A 25,880-nucleotide genomic window follows, 5' to 3' on the forward strand; every position below is an offset into this window, starting at 1 on the left:
TATTAACACTAAGTTCCAACATTTCCAGTAATGTGCTGCATCCCTTATCTAGAAGCTTTCTAATTTCATTAAGCACCAATATGAAGGCCATTTCTGTTTAATGAAATAGCCTAAAACCTACCAGAGTTTTATCAAGTATGTCTTATGCCTGTCACTTTAGTTTTCTATTGATTTCTCTCCCTAAAAGTTAAGTTGTTAAATGTAATCAAGAGATCCGTCTGTAGTTTGCTAATTGCTGAGGATCTGCGATGGCTTCTTTACGAAACTAAGCATCTGTGCCTCCTTCCATACCTGTGGGCAGGTAACAGACTCAATAGACAGATAAGCCAGGGGGTTGAAATACTTTTCAGCGTAAGGCAGCATCCGAGTATGGGACCGGGCCAATTTACTCTTTAAATTCTTTACTTATTGAATTTATATCTCACGCCGCATCAAGATCAGGTGTTGGAATAGCATTTAAGAGCAAAAAGAACAATTGATGGGCGGAATAATGAACAATGCAAACATTTACCGCCGGTCACAAAAATCTGCATTCTAGGCATTCACAAAAGAGTGTATAGGTATTTTAGCCTGTGATCATCCTCTGGCAAACCTCCCTCCGCCTTCTACGGTGACATCATGCTTGCTGGAAAAGGAACCCCAAAAGGATAAGACCATAAGACCCTAATATTGATACCAATTTGGATTGTTTTCTTAGAGGTAAAGATTACATCAATCAAGTGCTCTTATTCATGAGTGGGGTGATAGACTTGTTGTTCCGAATTTAATGCTGTCAAAGAATTCTACATGTATTTGCTGTTACTAAAATTCCCTGCATCCCACCAGATAATCAAAACTCCTAATATCCTGAAATCAGAGGTGTTTATGATCACAGGTGTGACAAAATCTGCTAAATAGGAGACAACATTTGAACCATAGCCTAGGTGCTGTAATATTAAAAGGCAAGTGAAATTGCTTTTTTGTGACGTATTGATAGAAAAAAAGGAAAGATTTTGCTCAAAGGAATTTAGAGCCTTCCTTTACAATCTGCAAATGTGAACGAAAAATGAAAGCCAGACCTCGTCCTATTCCCTCCTCCCTGTCTTCTCTAATTAAATTGATGCCTAGGTGAATTGCTGTTCGCAAACCCAGGCCAGAGGCAGGATTAATCCATATCCCAGTGAGACAAAGAATGCCCAACCTTTCTGTATCAATTAAATAGGCAATCTCTTCTGTGTGTGTAGTAACTGAGCTGCATTTTAGTAACATTTAAATTAGGTTCCTAGTGTGGTTTAGGATCAGTTAGTTTGGGAGGCTCTGTACTAAGTTAGTTACCTCCTGTTTATATTCACTTAAAACAGTCTTCCTATTGTGAGTATATCTTAAATTTGGGTGTTCATGTCTAGAATACCGAATATGGCTACTCACCATGCAGCTTGTCCAGCTCTTCTGAGATGTTGATGGGTTCTGACAGGTTTGCCTGTGGCGCATCATCAGCACACCAACCACATGGCTGCACAGCTGTTGTTCTTAAATAGTATTGTGGAGGTCGGCACATGAGTCTCTAGACCGCTTTCTTTTACCTCTCCCAAGATGGGGGCTTTGTGAGGGAGTGAGGCTCTAGGTGGAGAGCGGACCTGTAAAAAGTCCTGGTGTTTTATCTCTAGAACTAGTATAAAAAACACAAGTGCAGCTAAAATCATAGTACCAGTGCAAATCAAAATCAGTATTACTTTAAAAATTCCCAAGTTAATAAAATCCCCGGAGTTAAGTACGATCACCCAAACAGAGTAAAAATCCACATAGACATTGGTTCAACTATTGGGCAGAAGCAAAGCTGTTGTTCTTAAATTGTGTTGTACAGGGTAGCACATGAGACACTAGACCGCCTCCTCTCACAAGATGGTTATCTTTGAACTTCGAATATTCATTTTTTTTAAATGTTAGCTAAGCCCTCACACACCTAGCAAGGTGTCATGCTTCGTCCTGGCTGCCTCATTCGCCAAATTACTATAATGGTGAATGGGCTTCCTCTTTGTAAGGAAGAGCTTAGATAGTTCTTCTGAGAGCAAACGATCCAAAGTTGGGTGATTAAAAATCTTTGTGGAGTCTCAAGTATATATTTACTAATAGAGAACCAAGGAGATGGTTAAAATATAACACAGAGAATGCCTGGGAAAGCTATCACTCCGGCGTCTTGGTGGCCTCGTGTTTCTGCCTGTTGCCCCATACTCATTCCATGTTATTGAACAGGACTTGGATCCCTATAGATGTTCAGAAGTCACCCATACATATATTCAGGACCCAGCACATACAAACTAGTATGAATGCTGAGGTGGTACTGAAGCCACATAGTTGTGGTTTAATGTAGAATCCTTTTTCTGGAATCCTATTACCATATGTAGTCAGAACTTGGAGGTCCCACATTGATCAAAGGGTAATCCCAGAATGTCCACCTACTCGTGAGCACATCCTTTGAATGTTTTGATGAATGTGTGTAGACTAATGCTTCCCATACTTTTTAGAACCAGTATCCAAGTTTTAGAACGACAAGCATTTGCTATCCAACTAGTTTTAAACGACATGCGGGGGGATTTTTAATGTAATAATGGACATGTTTTCAAGTAGTGAATCACCGAAATAACATACTGTACAATTTGTCGCATTCCTCTATAACAGCAATTGTTATTATGACCATGACCACACCCTTCTATATTTCTTTATTGGACTGTGGCCAAGATATTGATTTGCTCATAAAAGTGGCAGATTGTGACCTGCACTGGAGTCTGGAAAAGTGACACTTTTTTGAGTGGGGTGCAGGTCTAGGAAAATCTAGGGAATCCCTAGACTAAATTAACAAGGCTCCTGAGAAATCTTTATGGTACCACTGATATTAGAACATTTGAAAAACCCCTTCTTTAGCAGAGTATGGGGTAAACCCTCATATCCATTTTTGTGTTAAAATGAGACCTAATGGTGCATTTTGGAATGGGGGGTGGGGGAAGTTGTGGGTATTTGTGTGTGTGTGGGTGTGTGTGTGTGGGTGTGTGTATATATATATATATATATATATATATATATATATATATATATATGGAGTGGCGTGGCTTTCTTTTCCATCATTGCTGTGGCGGCTGCTGCGCTGGTTTGGTGAGAGAGCTGCATTCGTGCATATATATATATATATATGTGTGTGTGTATGTGTTCTAAGTTTCTAAAATAAAAAATATGAATATTATTTTTTTTGTTACTGTTTATGTAGCGTGAACACCATGGCTCAAGGGCATTGGGGCTCTTTACATGAGCACTAGAATACATTGCAAATGGTCAGATTCATTTTATTTTAGGCACAGGAGATTAAGTGGTTTGCCCAGATCAAAGGCCAATGCAGGGACTAAAACCTGTTTCTCTAGATCCAAAGTCAGCCGCTAAGGCCATTAGGCCACACACACATTTCTCAATGTATGTGTGAAAGTCATACACTAGTAGTATGATTGGTTGTGATCATGTATAGTGAGACTATTCTTTGCTGTAATGGCTGTATGAAGTTTTTATAAAAAACAGTAACAACAAATACTGGAAGGTTCACCCCGAGTCTTGTTGGAATAAGTTATTTTTTTTTAAATAACAGAGTTTTATATAGTGTGAACTTGACCCGAATTGGGTATCAGAGCGCTTTACATAGCATCAGTTGCATTACATGAGGACACATTAATTTGTTTTTGTTAGGCAGGGGAGATTAAGTGTTTTGCCCAGAATCACAGGATGTTCAGGGTCATTGCCGAGACTCAAACCCAGTTCCCCAGATTCGAGGTTGACCGCCCTAGCCGTTAGGCCAACTCCTCTCCCCAAGGGTTTGTTTTAAAACTGCACTTTGGGACATATTTCAGCATCTTTGCATCAGTGGTGCTGCAACAATTTTCAGAGTGGGGTGCTGACATCAGTGTTACATCACTGAAGGAATTTTGAAAAAAAACTATCTTTAGGCAAAGAACAAGTGTAGCAAATGTATTCTGCATGAGAGTGGTAAGGGTGCAGTATTACAGACAGTTAATTTTCCATTGAAATGGCCACTAAACTTGCAGACATACAGTTTTACTGATAAAACTATATAGCACACAAATGATAGTGTGGAAATTGGGTTACCATTATTATTTATCATTTTCACCTCACCAAGTTGGGTGTCCTGATTTGTTTTAATCCTATTAAAATCTGTGTTTCCATCACACTTGAGAATTCAGTAATTTTTGCTTTTCTAACAGCTGCTATATTCTGAAATGTGAGTAGGGTTCATTTCCAGGTATCTAAATTCTGCAAATAATTACAGCCTTTCCCTTCACACTCATTGTACCCAGCTAGTTTGTCACATAATCCACTTTAAAAACTCCTCTTACTTTGCAGTCAAATAAATAATAGTAAGCATCAATCCCCATTTGGAAACAATAATTAGCAATTTGTCAGAAGACGAAGCCTGACATCGGGCATCTGTCTTTAAAGCACAGCAAATGTGAGAAGGTAAAGCATAATTTGAAGGCATCCGTATTTGTTTGTTTACCTTCTGAAGATAAGGATTTTCACAACCCACCAAAAATTGGCTTGCAGCCAACAATTTAGGAAACTCTGGTATAGAATACTCCCACAATGCGTAATTCCCTTGGCAGTATAACATTGATCTATCAGGTTTTGCCTTTTGTTATATCTTTTTTTTTCTTGGGAGGACGCAGATCCCAATGACCGAGTCCCTCTTGTTCCTCCAAACGGAGTCTCTGAAAGTTTACGGTATAGTATCCTGAGCTAGTAATATAAGGTCTGTTAATTAAAATGCAGTGAACATCAACAAAATTCCCAGAGAATAACTCTGATCCCTACATGCCAGTCATAGTGCTGCCTGTGTTTCACTTGCTTTCATGGGTTCAAACCTTTGCAACATGAGAGGGCGTAGTGCAACGTGTTTTTATTTATTTGATTGGACTTTGCCCTGGACTCCATAACGTGTTACACAAAGGTTTGCTGGTAAGATTATTATACTGTGTATAAACAAAAAGAGAGAGTAAGGGATTTATTCACGTTGGTGAATGAAAAATACTCCCAGTCCCCTGGACTTAATATCGAAATAACAAAAGACGAGTATCACCACAAGGACCTAAACAAAGGTTCTGAGTGGGATGTCAATGAAAAAGAAATATTTTTCTTTTTGTAAAAAAACCCTCACTCACCAACCTGGTTGGTGACATGCTTCATCATCGGGGTCCACCCTGACGGCCGAGTGCCATCAGGGTGTGCTGCGACACCTGAACTACAGTGAAGCTGGTTTTTTGTGTAAATGGTGCAAAAAGTGATGTTAAAAATTGTCCTGGTATAACTTATGTGAAAACGATTTCATTCAAAAACTACTGGACAATATTAAAAAAGGTGTGAAGATACGAAAAGGTTTTTATCACCGTATGTATCTATGCGATTGGTCTACATGTTTCAAACTGTGAGTGGTGATTTCCAGGTTTTAGTCAGGACCAGAAAAAGAGGAAAATGGGTGGTCTGCACACACTAACGTGCATCCAGTCCTAGATTCCTAAAACCTACTAACAAAAATCTTTAGTAGGTGGTACCTCAAACTTAAAATAGGTGAGGAAAAAGCAAAAGACCTGTGGGAGGAAGAGGAGAAAGCAGGCACAAACAAACAAATTACGTGCCTGTAACGTAGTGTCGACTCTCACATGTCTACTCGCTTCATGTGCATCCCAGTCTGAACATACACAAACCAGCAATGTGCTAGAACAAATCCATGCTAATATTCCGTTGATATGGTGCTGGTTTATTGTAAAAAGCAGGCTAACATATACTAAGACATAGCCCTTTTTGGCTCACTCAGGCACACACATCAATAAAGGTGTGCTAGGTGATAAATAATCGTAATTAAATCGGTCACTCACAATCCAAAATCATGGGTGGGTGACTCAACATGACTCACAGACATTAGCGTGAAATATGTGGAAATATTTTAGGGAGTAAGCCACAGAGAAGGATGAATCTGAATTTTCCTGAATCCAAAAATGGATATCTGGTAATGCATCTGTACTTGTCACAGGTGAAGTCGGTCCTAGTTACGACCAGTGTCCTGGACCTCTACAATGGTTAAAGATGTTCTCCATCTTGATGTGTCTGTAAATTGACTTTATAATATTGCACGCTCGAAAGGTTGGAGGCATCAGGATGATTATAAAATTAGTTTGTTACTTTTTAAACTCTTATCGGTCTTCATCCTAAAGTCCCTCTCATTACAGCACAAGAGAAAGCCCTTGACCATGGACTTAGGCAATTATCATGTCACTTAATTTACTACAGTCAGAAAGTTTTTATGTTTTTTTAGATATTCTCTCAGTGATACAGGTCATACTTTTGTCTGAGAGCAGCAGTGAACATCTTGCATCTGCGACTTCTTTTTATTTTGATCTCAGTCTTCTGCATTTTAGAAGGCTTCTTTAAGCCTCCTAAAATACTACTGTTTTCTTTCTTAGACCCAACAGGAGAGCCAGACAACAGCATGTCAGTCTAATATATTTTAACAAATCTTAATACTTTTTTGCTTTCCAACTTTGGTACACAATATATGTGGTCAACCGAACCAATGGGAGATGTGATGACACTACATTTGTTGTTTGCACAATCATACAATTGAGTCTTGAAATTGCGTCTTGCCACTTTTTAGAAAAGTCCCTAGCAGGTCATCTTTTACATGTTTGCCTTGATAATAAACTAATTTCTACCTGTTTCTCAAATGTGGGTATGTAAGAAAGTGGTCCCATGGTTCTTGTTTTTGTATCCCTGTTATAAATTCAAAATACTTTTTTATTCAGTCACTATGCATTGCAAAGTAGCCGGAAAAACGATGTTGATGTACATGAAGAGGTGACTTCTCTAGTCTATGAACTATATTAGTTGGAGTTAAAGTTCATCACACATTTGTGACACTAGTTAATGAGGGAGTATTGCTTTTAGAGCTGATGCAGTGAGATTGTGGAATGAATTTTATGCAACTATGAGAAAAGGATAGCTTAATTTTAGTTTCATTGTCGCCCCATCTCTAGAAGACTAATAGCCACAAGAGAGATCACATTCAAATGCAGAAAATCAGGGCTGCCCCAAAAAAGCGAAGTGAATCCTGAATATCGAGAAAGTAATTTGTGTTACTTATGTGCCTTTTAAACCTCACCCGTGTTGGTGGCATCTACTTTTATTCTTCATTAAGTGTTCAAGGAGAGTGTACAAACATTATATGTTCGCTAAATCTCATCTTCTTCTTGTACTTAGTCAATAAATGAGTAAGCCAGTGTAGTTTTTTCATGTTTTTTTAATTTGAAGAATTCTCTCTAAGTTAGTGTTTTCAGTTGGAAAAAACAAAACCCTGATCCCAAACGCAGTTTTTTGAAAGGCGTAAGATCCACATGTGTGTTATGGTTTGTCTCCAGTACATTGTTAAATGCTTGTATAGCAGTGAAGCGACCCATTTTACTGGGTAATTCATATGTTAAATTTGTGCTCCTGCAGAATTATTATCCATTAATTAAATTGTTATTTATATTTGTATATGAACTGCACAGAAACCAACATTAATCTTGAATAGGAATGGTAATTTGAGCTTTTGAACGCCTACTGGGTTGAAATCCCTCATAATAAAATCAGCTAGATTTTATAATATTGTAGCTTCTGCAGCCTGTTTGTGTCAGGCTTTTAAGGAGGGCTGTTGTCAGTCTGTAATGGCATTCTATCAAGTTTGGAGTGCTGCTTCTAAGTGTGTCCCAATTCAACCACTCTGCACACAATGCTCTCAAACATTTGGTCACCTAGTATCCAAGGCCTTCGTTTTTGGTGCTAATTGATTAAGGGTGGTAACAATAAGGGAGTTCTTAAAATTGTTTTCCATTCAAGTTCCTCTATGGAATTTGCAAAAAATAGTGCTAAACAGGCTGAGCAAATAGGCTGCTGCAGTCTTCCGTTATTCATCAAGCCTCATTCTCATTGTTCATGGGGAAGAAATCCTGTGGTCTGTGATCTGCTCTAAATGAACACAGATACCACAGTTGTATGTTGCTTTTACCCAAAGGCTATGGGCAGGGTTTGTAGTACATTTCTGGGGGATGACTATAGGGGGTTTGAGAGTGCCCACTAAAGTGAAGAAGATGGGTGGGGAACAAGGTATAGCTGAGGAAATATCAAATTAAAAAATTAAATGAAGTTTTAATGCATGATGGAACTAGCAAGGTTGTTCTTTCGCATTGGGAAAGAGAATGTTTTTGTATGAAGTACAAATGTAATCTGATAGAGACTACTAGCTGCAGATTCCATAACACAGAATTATCCCCAGGCGTGAGACTGGATCTGGAAAATTTTTTCCCCAGCATGCCTGCGCGCTGGGGGGACAGGATCACGCGACTCCCTGACATCCGCGCACCTGACGTCAGCGAGGTCACATAAATCCCACCACGGCGCGCCTACGTCAATTTTTTCCATTTCCGCGTGCAACGCTGATCCGGATCGTGCTCCTGGCCTGTTTCGGGCCTTTCGCTTGTTGCGTGTGTGTCTGGGAACAGTGTGCGAATGCCTTCCGGCATTAAGACGCGCTCGTCATTTCCTCGCCAGATGTCGGCAACGCATCCTCACCCCATCTGCATGTGGTGTTTGGGGGAACACCACAACTCCACTGATTGTGAGTCGTGCCAGCAGATGAAACCGAAGTCCCGTCGGGAGCGCCGTATGAAACTTCTTTCAGCCCGCATGTCTAGGTCGGCGGCATCACCACGTCCGGCCACTGCGGAGGGTTTCAGGAACCTTTGCCTTTGTCTTCAACACCGGCCTTCTCCCAGGCCGCAAGAGCGTTGCTCACCTGTCGGTAAGTGTCACAGTTTGTCCCCGAGGGCTGGTTCCCGGCCTGTTGAGGGCGCGGGCTCTCCGCGGGTGGTTCGGCCCCGCGTGTCGTCCTCCTATCTGCCGTTTCCCGGTGTGGTGGCATCTAGGGCCCAGATGGAGACATATGTGGCGGCCTTGCAGGCCTCGCTGGCTTCTCCTCCTCCTTCCCCTTCTGGGACGTCTGCGGATCCCTTGCAGTGTGCGGGGCCCTCCGTGGCCTCACCGGTTACTCCGGCGCCGATTGGCTCGGATCCAGGTTCGGAGGATGTGGTGCTGTTGGGATGTGGCCCTTCGGGGTCCCTCCTTCAGACTACGGCGCCTCTGCTGCTCCACAAACTCCTTCAGGAGTCCCTGTGGTGTTGCAGGAGGTTGGCGGGCCTCCGGTCGCATCCCCGAATGCCCCTCAGCCCTCGGGACAGACAGTAGCCACGTCCAAATTGATGCCGCTTAGGCGTCGGCAGCCGGTGGCGGCGCCACAGGGTCTGGTGGAGGCCCTTTTCGTCCCGTCACAGGCCGAGGCTGGCGGGGGACCCCTGGTCCCTCTCTACCCTCGACGCAGGCAGCTGCTTCGTCGGAGGTCGGGTCAATGCCTTTCCGGCACCGCTCCTTTGACGCTCCGGCCCAGCCCCAGTCTCCTGCGCTGTGGCGGAGGTCTCCCGGCGTCTCCCCTGGCGTCGGACGATTATGTACTGCCTCAGATTGCGGACTCTACGGCACCAGGCCGACGTCGGGTCCTTGAATAGTCTTCGGCGCCTCCTCTTCTCCAGAGGTTCGGCGCTTGCTGGTTTCATCCTCGCCGAAGACGGGCCGCCGCGTTGTGGCTTTTTCCCAGACATCGTCTAAGGACTGCTCCTCGCCATCACCGCAGCCGCAGTCTTCGCCAGAGGCGCCACTGGTCCCCCCACTCCACGGTCCCTTTCCTTCTTTCCGGTCCTGGCCCTTCCTTCCTCCGGTTGGCTTGGGGGACCGCCGCCTTAGCTTGCAGCCGTCACCTACTGAGGAGATGCTTTCTCCTCCACGGGGTCCTATGGAGGCGGGTGCTGCCTTTGCTCGTGCTGTTTCCACGGCTGTGGGAATCTTGCACATGGGTGAGCCAGCTGCCCATTTCCCAGCGGATCATCTTCTGGAGGTCCTCCATCAGGATTCTGTTGGTAGGGAGCTGCTAGGGTTTGCTCCATTCTTCTCTTCTGGGGGCTTGGGGCCGCCCCGCCACAGAGGACCCGGTGCCCCAACACTTTCTGCACGGGCACCGCGTGATCCTGTGTGTCTTTCCCTCCACCCTTCTACCAGGGACCCTCTTTGGCAGAATGCCTTCACCTCTCTGCCACCGCAGTTGTCTCCCCCATCGCAGGAGGCCCGCTGGCTTGACTTCTGAGGGCGCAATATGTTCGCCTCCACCAGTGCGGCTCTCAGGGCCCTTAACACTGTTTGTTTTTGGCTAGGGCCACTTCTTCCTTGTGGGACTCGGCGGAGTCCATTATGTCTGCCGCTTCTCAGGAGGGTGCCTGTGTTGATCTACGGCACCATATGTTTGATGGCCGGGAGCTGGCGGCGTTTATTCTTCGCTCCGCTCTGGACATCTCGGAGGTGCTTGGTTGTGCCATGGCATCTTCGGTTGCACTTCATCGACATGCCTGGCTACGGGACAGTGTGTTCCCAGAGAAAGTTCGAGAACAGCTGGTGGATCTTCTCCTCCTCCTCCTTCTCCTCCTCCTTCTCTTCCTCCTCCTCCTCCTCCTCCTCCTTCTCCTTCGGTGTACCTGGTAGACACGATTCTAGCCGCAGATTCCATCAAGACCCGCCCTTCCTCTCCGTTCTGCAAGGACCTTTGGCTTGGTCTTCTGCACTCGCCTCCCTGTGGGTGGCTATATCTTCTGTGAGTGCGGTCTTTCGCTCTTTTTTGGCAGAATCTTGTCCTGTTCATTCTGATTCCTTCCTTTTGGTCATTGGAGGCTAGGTTTATGGGTGCTTCTGTGCCCTTACGCTCTGGTTGCTCCAGGTTGGGGCTGCCTTCAACATTCCCCCAACCTTCAGTGCTAGGGGTTCTGTCCCCTATGCTTCTCTGCTACCTTCTGGGTCGGGGTCTTTTGGCCGAGCCTTTGCCCTTGTTCTTTATGGGGATGTCGCATTCTGTGCTGGGGCTGTTCTGGGGTTTTTCGTTCCTTGTTTGTCCCGGACTGGTTCCCCTTCTTTGTTATTGATTGGGGTTGTGGTCCTGCTACACGTTATCATTAAAAAAAATTCATATGTTTCTTGTCTCTAGGGGGAGCTATTTCCGTACTGCAGGGTTGCTGATCAGGGCGGTGCTCTGTTCTTTATTCTGTTCCCTGCCCTTAGGTGCTGCAGTGTCTGGCACTTCTCCTTGTGGTGTTCTTCACCATTCTTTTTCTATGTTTCTTCTCTTTTGCACACTGTTCCTATACTGTTCCCATACTGTCACAGTTTTGTCTGATGGCTCTACGTTGTGGCGCGGAAAAGTTCTCCGAAGAAAACTGACGCGCGCCGGGGTGGGACTTACGTGACCTCGATGTCGTCACATGCGCGGACAACGTCAGGGCGGAGTCACGTGATGCCTTCCCCCCGGCATGTAGGGATGCTGGGCAAAAATGTTTCCAGATCCACTCTCACGCCTGGGGATAATTCTACGTTCAGGAATCTGCGGCTAGAATCGTCTCTACTAGATACACCTTTACTGAAGGTAAGTACCTCGTACATCTAGTGCTCTTTTGAGTACTATAAAAATTACTTCCTGCCACACCAATAGGTTGCTGGAAGTACACATTGATAATGTCAGCGAGTACAGACTGAGGATTTTTGGTTTCTCATGAAGTTACCTATATCTGTAGAACACATCATGAAAACTCACATTGTTCCAATTCTGAGGAGTTAAGTGGTGATAATGGTGAGAATGATGAATCTCAGGAAATTAACAGGAATGAGGGAACAGCTCGTAGTTAGCACATTAGACACCACCAGGACATAGACTTATGCCACGTTTGTATATTAGAGAATGCTTAGAGTCCATTAGCTAAAAAAACTAATTGCCATGAGCTTTGATTTCACATGTTTGCATATTTAATGTATACTTGAAACAGGATTTACTGGCATTACATGAGAAAGAAAAAATGTAAATAGACAATCTCACTTTAAGCTCAGGTGCAGCTATTTGAAGTAGTAATCGATATATGGATAGGCCATTACCTTGGGTGTTGAGCTAAGATTGGATTGCTATAATAGTTATCCATCCATTCGTCAACACTCATCAATAGAAGTTAGTGTATGTGTGTCGTTTTCTAGCACCAGATGCTGCGGAGGAGGTGTGTAGGAAAGAAGTCTGCTTATTAGAAAATCAAGGACACTCATGTAAAAGGACGTCAGAAGTTTGTGCTTTTTAAACACTTATACTATCGAATACACACACTATAACTACAAATCTCTAACATGCTAAGAAAAATGAGATTACAAGCGTATTTACATCTAAAAGCATTGCAGACCACAACATAGATCCTAGGCCAAAAACAACTTGACCTATTTCATGCTGAACATGCTTTACTTTGAACATTAGCATGAACAGTTTTATCAAATGTCCTTTACTCTATTCCATTTAGAGGGATACTTTAAAACCAGGTCTCTTACCATTTTATTATATTATGATCTCCTTAAATATGTTTCTTATATGGGTGTCTCCTATGCACTAAAAAGTAGACCTATAACTGCATTAATGTGTAAAAATAGAAGCCTTCGAAATAGCATATTTTATGTGGCATGTGAGCTACCTGATTGCCCATAAATTATAGATTATTTCATAGTTGTATGTTTGTTATAATATGTTTATAGTTGATTCTTTCTCTCTATTGACTTTCTTTTCTGTTGATCATCCACTATTCTCTGTTCATTTTATATTTAATGTTAGTTTCTTTGCATGTTGTCTTTAATTATGTTCTCCATAATACTCTCAAAGCAGAAACTCGGCCACAGTTGATGCCTCTCAGAGTTAGATTATAAACATTGCTATTTTACTACACTTACAGTGCCATGTTATTTTTACTTTGAGTATTAGTACCACTTGCCATAATGGTAGCCATTTCAGAAATCAAGGTCTGAAATTGGCCATAATCTTACCTCTCGACTGTACTTCACGGGGCTATCATTGTAACACTATTGACAACACCTGGTTCGATTTCACAGTAGCAACTGAAGTCATGCAACAGAGGCAACTGTTATAAGCAATTTCTTAACCGTCATTTTATTAACCAGTGGTGTTCTGTTTGTTTCTTAAAATTTTCAGGAGCCCAGATCCAATGTTGATGACTTTTTCAAAGAATTAAATGTACATGGTCTACAGGAAGCAATGGTGCGCGAGCAAGATAAGCCATTCCTTCGTGGTGGGCCTGGCGTGTACAAGGTAGTGAAGACTGGGCCGTCAGGCCACAACATCAGAAGCTGCCCAAACCTTAGAGGTATCCCAATTGGAATGTTAGTACTGGGAAACAAAGTCAAGGCAGTGGGTGAGGTATGGATTTTTGTAGCTTCATGTATGGCTTCATAGATACTAGCTTGCTTAGTAACAATGGTGAAAGAAACAACATAATCTACATTCATAACTTATTGTTCTTCCCTGACACAGCAAGAATTGCATGTGACCAATACAGTTTTTCCTTGCAATTTTTTCACATGAAGACTCCAACAAGCACAGGTTATAAAATGATGGGGGGTGATGCTCTTAAATTTGTTTTGAAGACATATGTTGCTGTATCAAAAAGAAATTATATTATGAGCTAGGGGCATACTTTTTTGATGTGCACACCATGTATGTGGTTACTAGTTTGGTAAGCCCTTTGTACATCATTAAAAGTATTCTTTGCTCACAACTTGGAAAATCGTCTGATCTCCACATTCTGGTGTTCCTATGGAATTGGAAATGAGCCCATGGATGTAGTGTGTCATGCTGTTCCTCAAATGACTGCTGGAATTTGGCAGCTACTTTTGCAGGCATCGTAATAAACCTGTTGAGCTAGTTTGACTTTTGCCTTTTCATTTATTAATGTGCCTGAAAGATGCTACTGATTTGAATTTTTATTCGGTCAAAAGAAAAAAATCTATATTTTTTAAACTGAAGTAGTTGTGTGATTTATCCGTGTTATTTACTTGCCTCCAAACTTTACATTGCTTTATTTTGTTTGTTTCCTATGTTAGAATGGAGGCTATCACTTTAAGACTTATTTTATTTTTAGGATTGTTTGGAGACAGTGCCTGGAGTGGCGTTCATTGTATTGAATTCTGAAGCTTATTAGCTATTATTTGACAGATGCCTCACCTGAGTGGGAAAAACAGTAAATATGATGATTTTATTGTATCAGGTCATCAATACAGAAGGCACATGGGTGCAGATGGACAAGAACAGCATGGTAGAATTCTGTGAGAGTGATGAAGGGGAGGCGTGGTCCTTGGCAAGAGACCCAGGGGGAAACCAGTATCTCCGCCATGAAGATGGTAAGTTCAACAGCGATCACAGTCTACAATAATACTGTCCCACACTATTTGTCCTCTATCTTCCATGTCAGCTGCATCTGTTATCGCTACAAGTATCTTGCAGTCATTTCCTATATTAGCTGAGGAGGAAGCTGTTCTGCCCTTGGGGAATCTGTAACTAAAAAGATCAGCCTACATTTTCCAATGCTTGGTCAAACAGCTCAAAACAAAACTAGACTTGCCTCAACCTGGAAATTTCTGCGCTGTAGATCCTCCTCCAAATCAATTGGATTAACTCTATTTTCTATTAAATACTCCACCTAAGAAGGTGAAAGTGGATAGGTGCACAAATTGACTTAACTTCTGCTTTAAGAATTAAGTCTGACATCCTACTCATAGGCCTGGTTAATTCCTAACATTTTCCTTCAGACTAGTCTTTTTGAGCCCTTGCTGCTCCTCCTCTCACATCAAAGTGCTGGTCCGTAAAGCATGCAGTCTGGGACTTACCTTGGACATAAACCTCTCCTTTTCACCTCATGTAAATGCAGTTCACAAGCATGCCTTTTATCACCACTGTTTGATGGCATCCTCCCCAATCATCCATTCTCGAATAGATCACCTTGGTCTTTCCTTGATTACAATACTTTCATTGCTATTCTCTCTAAGGGATACGAAGATCAAGGTGACCCAACTCGGCCCATTAGTGAGTTAAAAGGCAACAGGCACATCAGTCCTCAGTCTTAAATCTCCAATGGCTCCTGCTTCTATAAACATCTAGTGCGTTCTTCTCAGCCATAAGACATTCGCATACTGTGAAACGCCGTTTTTGTTTAAACAGTAGCATTTCTCACTTTATGAGCAACACATAGCTGGCTATTAAAAATTGATGATGCTGGTTAGTCAGCTACTTTTTCCAATATCCAATATCATGTGATCCATGGCTGTCAACACAAATATTATTTGTTATTGTTTTTATTATTAGTCTTGCATCCCCAATGTATCCTCAGGTTAAGGCCATCTTGAATTGGCTAGACAATCCTTGTTTCAATAGGAGTCTAATAAATATTTGTCTTCATGCATGAATCAAATAAACTGATTATTGATTCTTGCAGGACTAAAATGTAAATTATGGATTGTACAGAAATGATGCTAAGATGTGTGTTCTCTGCTCACTGTGACATAGGACTCAATTTGCACCTCACTGATAAGGCCCAAATAGGCAGAAACCAGTCTGGAGTTGCTCGAGTTCTGAAGTCACCTCGCCCAACAGTTGCGTTGGATTGGTCCTTTCGAAGTGGGACCAAGCCTGACTTGCATTAGGGTGGTTCTTTTCTGTGGTAGGCAGTGGGTAAAAAAGAATTCAGGATGAGAATGCTTTCTAAATGATTGCCAGTGGCTGAGAATAATTGAAGCATTCCTTCCATCCAATTATTGAAAGAGTTAAGGATAAGTCTGATTGGTCAAATGGAGGAGCATTTTCCAAACATCTTAATCCGTTTTTTGTTTCATTTAAGGAAGGACCATAATAATAGTTGGTTTAACCACTTTCGGAATTAGCTTGAAGACTGTTTGTGCTCAAACTTTACCTCTCCATTTTATTAGCAACTTGTTTTTATTTATTCAGTATGACTATTGTTGCCAGCTGTTGATTTACAGTAATTTAACATCTGATAGAGACATAGCTGCAGATTCCATACTATAGAATTATCCCTGGGCATCAGACGGGTCAGGATTTTTTTTGGTGAGCGTTATTCCTGCATGTCGGCAGGTGGCATAGTGTGGCTCCACATGGCGTTGTCTGCTCTGGAAGTGACATCCACAGTGCTTATATAGACACCACTGAGATGCGCTGAAGTCAGTTCTTTTCTTTTTCCGCACCAGTCATCCCAGATCCGGTAAGAGCTACCCCTTACTCACTTTTTCACTAAGCTTTTGTAGGCGTTTTTGTTGAAGTCTTTTTTGAGGTCCTACCTCCTGATGTGGCAGAAATGTCATCTAAGAATGCCGGCTTGAAGCTCTGCATTATGTAACAAAAAGGAGTTTGGCCCACGCGGACAGAAGTGGGGTAAGGGCCCAATTAACTTTGCAACAAAGAAGATAACCCACACTTCTAATGGTTTAACACCATTCTGTTTACGGTGAACAGATAAACAAAACTTAATATGTTTATCAAGGCGATTATTTGCGCCGTTTTTATTTTTCAAATTTTGTAAAAAGATTGTTTGTGTGTACAGAGAAATCACACTGCCATTTACATAATAACCAACCAAATTTAGCTACACAAATCATAAATTTACAAACATAAACAATATGAAAAACAGTGCGTGAAAAGTTTTGTATATACAACAAAGTGAACATATATCATGAACGTGGGGAAGGAAAGATGTCAAATTATTTTTTCAAAAACATCAACAAACGCAATTAAGCAAACTTTTTCAAACCATAAAGCAATTATTGCCCAAGGAGCAGCCTTTAAATGAATCTGCATGAAAAACAAAATAACCTCTCGGAAACAATGTTTGTAAGGTTATAGATTCCCAAGTGTTTTAGCGTATTTCCAAACTTAGGACGTAATCCTGTTCACCTACGCGTTTCGAGTTTGCAGGGTATCTTCACAAACTCTCTTCAGGGCCAAATGAATTCTTTCCCCTGTTTCTCAACCTCAGGGGACTTGAGGTAAAATCCGTATGTCCGGAGTGTAACGACAGGATTTTTCGAGTCTGTGCGTTTTCTGGATACGTAATTCAGGAGGAATCAAGTGGATTCTTCAATTCTGTGGTCAGTGTTTGGCGTTAGTTCGATTCGCAACCTTTTTGTCGAGGGAGGGTCCTGCAGCGGACCGGTGTCCCTTAATTGATCCTTATCTTTATCTGCTAATGTGTCAGCATGTTCCACTTCCTCATTCCATCAGTTAGTGTGAGCGGCATACAGCTCTTTGGGAGCTGTATGCCGCTCACACTAACTGATGGAATGAGGAATGATTTGTGTAGCTAAATTTGGTTGGTTATTATGTAAATGGCAGTGTGATTTCTCTGTACTCACAAACAATCTTTTTACAAAATTTGAAAAATAAAAACGGCGCAAATAATCGCCTTGATAAACATATTAAGTTTTGTTTATCTGTTCACCGTAAACAGAATGGTGTTAAACCATTAGAAGTGTGGGTTATCTTCTTTGTTGCAAAGGCTTGAAGCTCTGCAGCACGTCCCAAAAACTTTGTTTACCTCTGGTACCTCGAACAAGACCATGACCCGAAGGCCTGTCCCAACTGCCATGCCATGCATCCGAAGGTCTTGAGGGAGTGACCCCTTGAACTCCTTGTGGCTCCACGTGCAACAATCGAGGTCCTGGTCAGGAGGAAGGTCCCAGGAGCCATTGCGGACTCCTAGGTCTTTGTTGCATTCCAATTCTTTGAGCCATTAGGATAAGTCCTGGTCCCACAAAAAGAAGAATTTGAAGCACGCTTCAACTTCACCTCGCCCGATGAGACAAGAGAGCGTCACTCAGGGTACTGCTGAGGTATTATTTCACAAGGTAAGAAATTTGTGGTTCGAAGTATCCTTCACAAGACCAAGTTAATTACCTCCGGAATCGGTCTTTTTTGGTAAATATTCTATCTAGCCGGAGATTCTTCACCGACCCTCCCACCGCCCCATTCCTGTGAACTGGGCCCTTTTTTCCATCTGAAAAAGTTCTGATTTTCCGATGGGTACTACCTGCAGATTCCTCATCTTTTAAATATCCCAGGCACTAGTCTGAATCAAGAAACGCTTCAATAACTCTCCCATGCTGGTAGGAGGTGCTGGCTCTACTTCAGCACTGAACGCAAACCGTGTGACGATCCTCAGGCCAAAAAACGGCCCCCATCGGCATGATGATGTCAGTTCCTATTTTCTGCGCCATTAACACGTTCCAGAACTCGCTATACCACCTCAGAAGTGTCAACTTTATACATTTTCTCTTCCAAAATCTAGAGTAGATGCAGTTTTCCTTCACAATGTCTCTTCCTAAGCAGTTCATATTCAAACCTATCGAAATTGTGTTGTCCAGCACAGACATACAGCATCTGGTTTTGGTGCCTAGGACATCAGCTCTGCCTGTGAGTCAGGCTGCACCCCAAAGTGCTCCAACAAACACCACTTCTTACCCCCTCCCTACCCCACGGGTCCAGATATTCTCCCGCCATTTCCAGGTCCTCCAAAAAAGGTTAATTACTTGCTCCTTAAGGCCACAGTGCAGTGGATTCCAGAGCAAGAAGTAGGTCAGGAGTGTCCCCAAGAAAGATACCAGTCTCTTCCCAATCGTAGATGTCAGAGTTTTGAACTGTTTTTTCAAGAAGGAAAAGTTCCACTTTCTCTGGAAGTAGAAGACTGGATAGTGTCTGTCGAAGTGCAGAATGCCTATTCCACACCCCTATACAGTAGTCACACAGAAAGTATGTTCCCTTCACGGTCGGGTCTGAGCACTCCAGTTTGTGGTGCTTCTTATTGCCCGCACTTCGACTCCTCGAGTCTTTATTAAGATGACTCGAAGGCTGTGGAGCATCTCGGACAAGTGGGAATCCTGGTGTTTCCTCACCTGGGCTACTGGCTCATCAAACTCAGCTCTGCAGAGAAAGAGATGGTTTCACCAATTGCAGGAAACAACCAGATTGTTTTTGACCTGGACTTTTTGTTCAACAAGCCCATATCTTACCTGGTGCCCTCTTGTGCATCCTTTTCATAGGGGCAGTACTTGACCCCATACCAAGTTGAGCCTTCCCTCTTCCGAGGGTTCAAGATATTAAGGCTATGATTCTGATGTTTTAGAGTGGAGGGATCAAGCCATTCCTGACAGTCTTGGTTCTGCTTGGTCTGCTGGTCTTGTGCTTACTGTTAGTCACCCATGCATGCTGGCAAATGAGAACCTTCTAGTGGTACCCACGCAGGCAGAGGTTCCAACACAACCAATATCTCCAAAGCTGTATCCAAATCTCCAGGCACACATCAGCGGACCTACACTTGTGGAGTGTGAAGAGCAACCTTACACAAGGGAAACCACCTGTCCCTCCTGTGTGAATAGTAAACATGGATGTCTTCACCTTAGAGTAAGGAGCACATCTGGTGCAATTAGAGATCAGAGCCTCTGTGAGAAGCGCTGAGACTTTGGTCCTGTGCTCAGGACCATCAGTTCTGCTTAGTGGCAACTCACCTGGACACAGTGCTCAATTTGCAAGCAGACATTCTCAGCAGGTGTCATATTGCCGGCCATGAGTGGTGATTTCATCTGCTGATAGTCCAGAAAATGTTCCTACTATCGGAGACTCCTCAAACACTCATTAAAACGCTCACTGCTTGAAAATTCTGTACCCTCCAGTATCGAATGCAGGGAGCATAAGGGACCTGTTTCGCTTGAAGTGGAACTTTCCTCTTTATTGCAGGTTTCTCCCCATACTCTCAATGTCTCGCATTTTGAGGAAGGTTTAGTTAGAACAGGCCCAAATAATCCTAATTGCCCCAGTTTGGGCGTAAAGGGTATGATAGGCAGACCTCATTCACCTCTCACTGTGCCTTCTGCTCAGTCTCCCTCACAGCGTAATACTCATCTTGCAGTCACAGGGGGAGGTTCTACACCTCAGTCTCCAGAGCCTACACAAGCATGCCTGGAAATGGAGAGGATCAACCAAGTTCTTTTCCCTGCCCCTGAAGTGGTGGATGTTATCCTATCCTCACAAAGACACTCCACCAAAACAATCTATTCAGACATTTGGGGCAAATTGATCACATGGCATACTGAAACTCAGTAGATCCTCTTCACTATTGTTTATCTGACATTATATGACTTGCTCTCTTTAAAGTCACCCAGTGTTAACAAATTCTTAAAGAGGCACACTAACACATTTCCCCCTTCCCTTTATTATGCCCAAATCAACCACAACCTTGATCTTGCATTTCTTATGCTTTCCCACTGTGAAGTTTTGCACAGTTGCTCTTCAATGCTCCTTACGTTTAAGACAGTCTTTCAGATCATTGTCATGTCAGTTATATATATTACTGAATTACAAGCCTTATCTGTAAAACCTCATTTTACATCATTCTTTCCAGACAAGCTGGTTTTAAGAACCAGGTCTAACTTTCTGCCAAAGGTGGTAACCCCCCTCTATTTAGCCTAGTCCATTACCTTTTCAACATTGGAAACGTTATGGGAAAGGAAGTGCATGCCGACATGGGCGAATAATGGCTCCCAGTGACACCATGAGGTGTTGCATTCGCCACTGAAGTGGCGCTGGTGTACCCTACCGGTGTGGGAATGCTATTCAAGGGTTTCCAGATCCAGAGTGGCTTCTGGGATATTCAAAAGTTTAGGAATCTTCAGATTGGTAATCAAAGGTAATTAACTTTTTCGTCTGCACACTGGTCATGCCAATCTGCCAATAGGCTCAGCACCTGACGGCGCAGACAGCATAGAAAGCAACTGACATCAACGAGTGAGTGGTGATTACGTGTGGCTGTACACGTCGCTTCAGGAGCGGAACAACGGCACAGAGCCATTTGACGCCACCTACCAGCACACATAAGTACTACTCTAAAAGTTTCCGGATCCAGTCTGATTCCTGGGAAATAGTCACAAGGTGGCAACTCTACACTTAGATTGAGTATTCATCAGAAAGATTGTTACCAAAGATAAGTAACTTGTTCATTGAGGACTACCTTCCTCTGCTCTGTGTTGGGTGCAAAGAATATAACGGTGGATGTTTTTTAATGTATTTATAAGCTCCATGCACAGAAGATTTCAGTTAGGCCATCTTACATGATCACACAGTCACTCCGTAGCTGGGTAGAGTGTAAATCCATTATTTATTGGGTATTAGCTCCAAACCGTGCATAGTTGAAATTGCTGATTATATTGTTAACCAGGGTCTAGTTCTTTGTTACCACCCCTTGACAGTATTTGCTGATTTATCAAGCAAGGTATTTAGCACTGTAATCCAGATTAGTCCAAATAAATTAAGACCCCCCCCAATATTACTAGCTTCTTCTCTATCATCATAAAGTTTTGAGGCAATTATTGTCCTTTCCTTAATTGGACACTTTTTTGATGCAAGTACATTGAAGATCATACAAATTTATTTAGAGCTATTGCTCCTCAGACTTTCTATTGGACGCCCACCCAGCTGCATCTTTGAACATGGGAATCCTGACAGATTGTCTTCCTGTTTATGATTTGCTCAGGATTTCTTGACTTAAATATGTTCGAGATTTTTGCAGCCTAGATGGTTATCCGGATCTCTTACTAGCTCGCTCAAGATCATAGAGATGGCTAGTGGTGTGTTTGCTTTTGGCGGTATATGGAAAGACATGATATTCAACTAAAGAAAAATGTGCTCATTTTATGCTCAAAACAGCTAGTGGGATGAAGCCCTACCTGACAATTTGACTATTGTTATGTAATATTTTTCATCAATCTGTTGTCCCCCACTTACCACCTCATGCTCTCTAAAGAGATATCAAGTATTTGTGCTATTGTAATCAGTCTTCTAGATTCAGTTTCACACTTCTTTTGTACATTTTATTCTGACATCCTTATGAGTTATATCATTCTTTCATGCTAAGGAAAGCTTTTAAAAGGAGATGAACTGCCAGGTCTATTATCTACTGCTGGGTTCTGGGGCAGTGTTAATTTACTCTCAATATTGTTTTATTCTTGGATGAATTCCTTATAGATCTAGTTTTCCTTGAATCTCTTTGTATTGTTCCTGGTACACTTTTTTTTGTTTTGTATAATCTACATTTTTTTGGTATTCATGTCCAAGGAATGTATATATGTTTTGAATTTATTTGTATGGTTCAAGCTGAATCAATATAGAACACTTCACTCTGCTCTTTCATCTAATTTAAATCCGTTTGGTAGTATATTATTGTGTTGAATGGAAGCTTTCTTTGGCAATGATACTACTGCCCTCTTGATTGTAGAGTGTGATTGGGTACTAAGATCAAGTAGGTAGAGCTAGGCAGGCAACACCTTCTTAACTCAACCTGCTAAACTCCTTATGGCCATTTGGCTGCCTCATTTAACCCTTAGAGCAGTCCGTTTTTCCACATTTAGCACGTTGTCTGGTTAGCCTTCCCTCATACTGTTTGTAACAAGCTGATATTTCAAGTTGCCATCACCTAATGATATCCTAATTAGAGAAGCACAATTACCATATTGCATGAGAAGGCTATTTCTGTTACTTGTTGGTCGGTATGCTTTTGCCTGCATATGTTACCTGTGCATCCTGTTAGGGGGTGGTGCGCTGTAGAATTTACAGTCTACTCCTAAACCTGTAGGCTGTTAAGGGTTACTGGGTGAGGATCAAGGATCACTTATTCTCTTTCCATCACCTCTCATTGTCTTTTGATAGTTTATCAGTTTCCATTATTCATTAATAAGAGAGAGAAAACCTTTGAAAAAGTTATGTTCGAGGCATATGAGCTGCAGAATACATACTTGTGCATAGATCGCCATCTGGTGTTGGGCTCAGAGGATTGTAGTTAGTTGTTGTCTTGGAAGAAGTCTTTGTAGTCACAAGATAGATTACCCTTCCCTTGGACGATAGTGCGCATGGGCATCCACTCCATTCCGCCATCGGGTTTGGATGTGACTTTCGGTGCTACGGTTCGATACCGTGTTTCCAAACCTTTTCGACGCGCAAACCGTCACTACTCAATGGTATTGTTTCGATCGCTTTACTTTGACAAGCTAAACCACAAACTCCTCGATTCCGGTCGTCGATGCGGGCCACTGGGCTTATTGGCGCCATTCAGGCCTACGGCTAATGGAAAGGACTCCATTTAAAAAATGCCCCAAGTGTGAAGCTAATTTCCACGCAGTGACCACCACAAGATCTGCAACCTTTGCCTCTCGCCAGAGCACGAAGAAAAGGATTGACAAACGTGTGCCTCTTTTCGCTCTAAAAAGACTATCTGTGATCGCCGGGCTCGGCGACACATTATGGCTCAACAGGCTTCACAGGTGCTACACAACATCTTCGACGAGGATCCTGATGTTCTAGAGGCAGAAGACTCGGAGGATCTCGACATCGTTTCCGAAGCGGACGACTCCGATGACCACATCTCTCCAGGTCAACAAGTGAGAAAAAATGCCCCTACCCCTCCACCCTTAGAAAAGAAGGCGGCTCCGGTCAAAACTTCATCTCAAGGCCTTAGTCGAGACTGAGTGAAAACTTGAGAAGCGCGACTCTAAAGATAAAAGAAAAGCCTTCCTGCATCTCGGGACCGAGCAAGCCACATATCAGTACCCAAAAAACACAGTCGGTACCGAAATCGGGAATACATCCTACTCCCGTTATGCCCAAAAAGGCCTTGGCAACGAGCTCTTCTGCACCGAAATACCATAAGGCCTCGAATCTGAACAAACATCGACAACCTTCGGATCCGAAAAAGATTTCAGACTCCACATCCAAGCCAAAGGAGCACAAAACCTCTCCTAAGGCTCCAGAGCACAAATCCAAACCGTGTTCGGAACCGAAAAAATCAGCACTGAAAGGAGACAACACAAGGGTAGAACTGCTTCAACCAGATCCTATCGATACAAAATAAGACATTGCATGTGGACCCTACAACAGGCCATATTGTCAGCCTCCCAACAAGAAGAGGAAATTAGATACCTCACACTCTCCTGAGTTACCTGTCAAGAAAAGAGACTTTGCAACTGCCCCCCTAAGACTCTCTTCTCCTGTTCCTCCGACTAAACCTTTGTCTCCTACAAACTCTCCCATACACCCTCCTACACTCTCCATGCTCACCCATACCCCAGGATGATTTAGGGGGCAGGGGTGCACACCATAATGACCCCTTAGATGACCCTGATGATACTACTATACCACAGGATACATGGGCAGATTATAATGATACTTCAGATCCTCCAGACCTTCCTGATCAGATGCATACCCAACAAGACCATCTCCCCCAGATGATGATATAGGGTTTAGTCAGCTTATTAATAGGGCTGCACAATATCATGGTGTTCAACTACAATCAGACCCCATAGAAGAGGACTTCCTACTGGATACTTTTGCCCAGTCACAAAAGACAATACATACATTGCCCATGCTCAAAGGTGTCATTAAACATGCACCTGACATATTTAAAGACCTTGTCAGGACCAGGATTCTCAATTCTAGAATTGATAAAGAATATAAACCTGCCCTCAAGGTTCCCGCCTACATTTAAAGACAACTCCCTTTAGATTCTCTGGTATTGTCCAATACAAAGAAACTGGCTAATTCACAAACCTCTGGCGATGCTCCACCTCTAGACAGAGTCTAAACTGATAGACGCATCAGGCAAACTAGTTGCCTCCCAAGCAGCCAATCACTGGAGGATAGGTAATGCACAGGCACTACTTGCCAGATAGGACTGGGCTCACTACGATGAGCTTGAAGACCTAGTTCAACATTTGCCTGACCAATGCAAGGCCAAAGCCAATGATCTGTCCAGAAGGGCAAGTTGATTACAAATCAATCAATCAAATGTGCCCTCGATGCAGCAGACTCTGCTTCTAAATCTATCAACACGTGTCTTACTATATATACAGACATGCATGCTTGCGCATTTCTGGTTTTAAACAGGAAGTGCAATCAACAATCTTAAATCAGCCGTTCGATCAAGAACACCTGTTTGGCCCAGCTGCAGATACAGCTTTAGAAAAAATGAAAAAAAGATACAGACACTGCAAAATCTATGGGAGCGTTACAGTCTCAAACAACACAAGTCTCCTTTTGTCGCTCCTTTTATAGGGGCGGATCCAAAAACATTAGTACAGACACTACTTCCTCCTCCTACAAAATCCCCACACAAACATCCCCCAACAAGGGATATTTTAGAGGTGGCTACAGGGGAAATAATAACAAAGGGAGTGGTTAAGGTAACAACAATCAAACCTCCCCCCCACTACCAAACAATGACTTCCCTCCAGACTATTCCACTCCGGTTGGAGGAAGACTTTCACAGTTCCTACCTGTCTGGAACTCCATCACTACAGACAGGTAGGTAGACAAATTATCAAGTATGGTTACTGCCTGGAACTTACTGAAAATCCCCCAAACATAGCGCCCAAACAAAGTCCAATGTCCGCAGAACATCTAATGCTCCTGAAACAGGAAGTTCTCTCACTGCTTTAAAAGCATGCAATAGTACCTGTTCCCCGCCAGCATCAAGGTACAGGGGTTTACTCCCTTTACTTTCTCATTCCCCAAAAAGACGGTACTCTCAGGCCAATACTGGACCTCATACCTCTCAATATATACATTCAGGCAGATCACTTTCACATGATCGCTCTTAAACAGGTCCTTCCACTGCTTCAACAAGGCGACTTCCTTGCCACTCCACTTGTCACTTCCAGCCGTCGAATCCTGATAAGGCCGACAATTCGGGTAGCAGGCCGTTATGCCACAGCGGTTTCTCAGTGGTCAGTCGACCCCACCAGCCCATGTGGCGCAAGGCCTGTCGCCATACAGCAAAGACGAGTCTTGTGACCCTCGG

General features: G+C 42.9%; 1 protein-coding gene across 12 annotated transcripts in view; it reads left to right on the forward strand.

The window, feature by feature from the left end:
- MYCBP2 (MYC binding protein 2) overlaps positions 1-25,880 on the forward strand; it is a 2,065,574-nt gene that overhangs the window by 1,231,991 nt on the left and 807,703 nt on the right. For all 12 annotated transcript variants that reach the window (XM_086934832.1, XM_086934837.1, XM_086934835.1 and 9 more), the window contains 2 exons: positions 13,172-13,396; positions 14,244-14,376. In XM_086934832.1, the coding sequence (XP_086790958.1) occupies positions 13,172-13,396; positions 14,244-14,376 (358 nt within the window). The remainder of the gene's footprint in view (positions 1-13,171; positions 13,397-14,243; positions 14,377-25,880) is intronic.

The sequence above is a fragment of the Lissotriton vulgaris genome, chromosome 8, assembly GCF_964263255.1.
Source record: "Lissotriton vulgaris chromosome 8, aLisVul1.2, whole genome shotgun sequence".
Lineage (NCBI taxonomy): Eukaryota > Metazoa > Chordata > Amphibia > Caudata > Salamandridae > Lissotriton > Lissotriton vulgaris.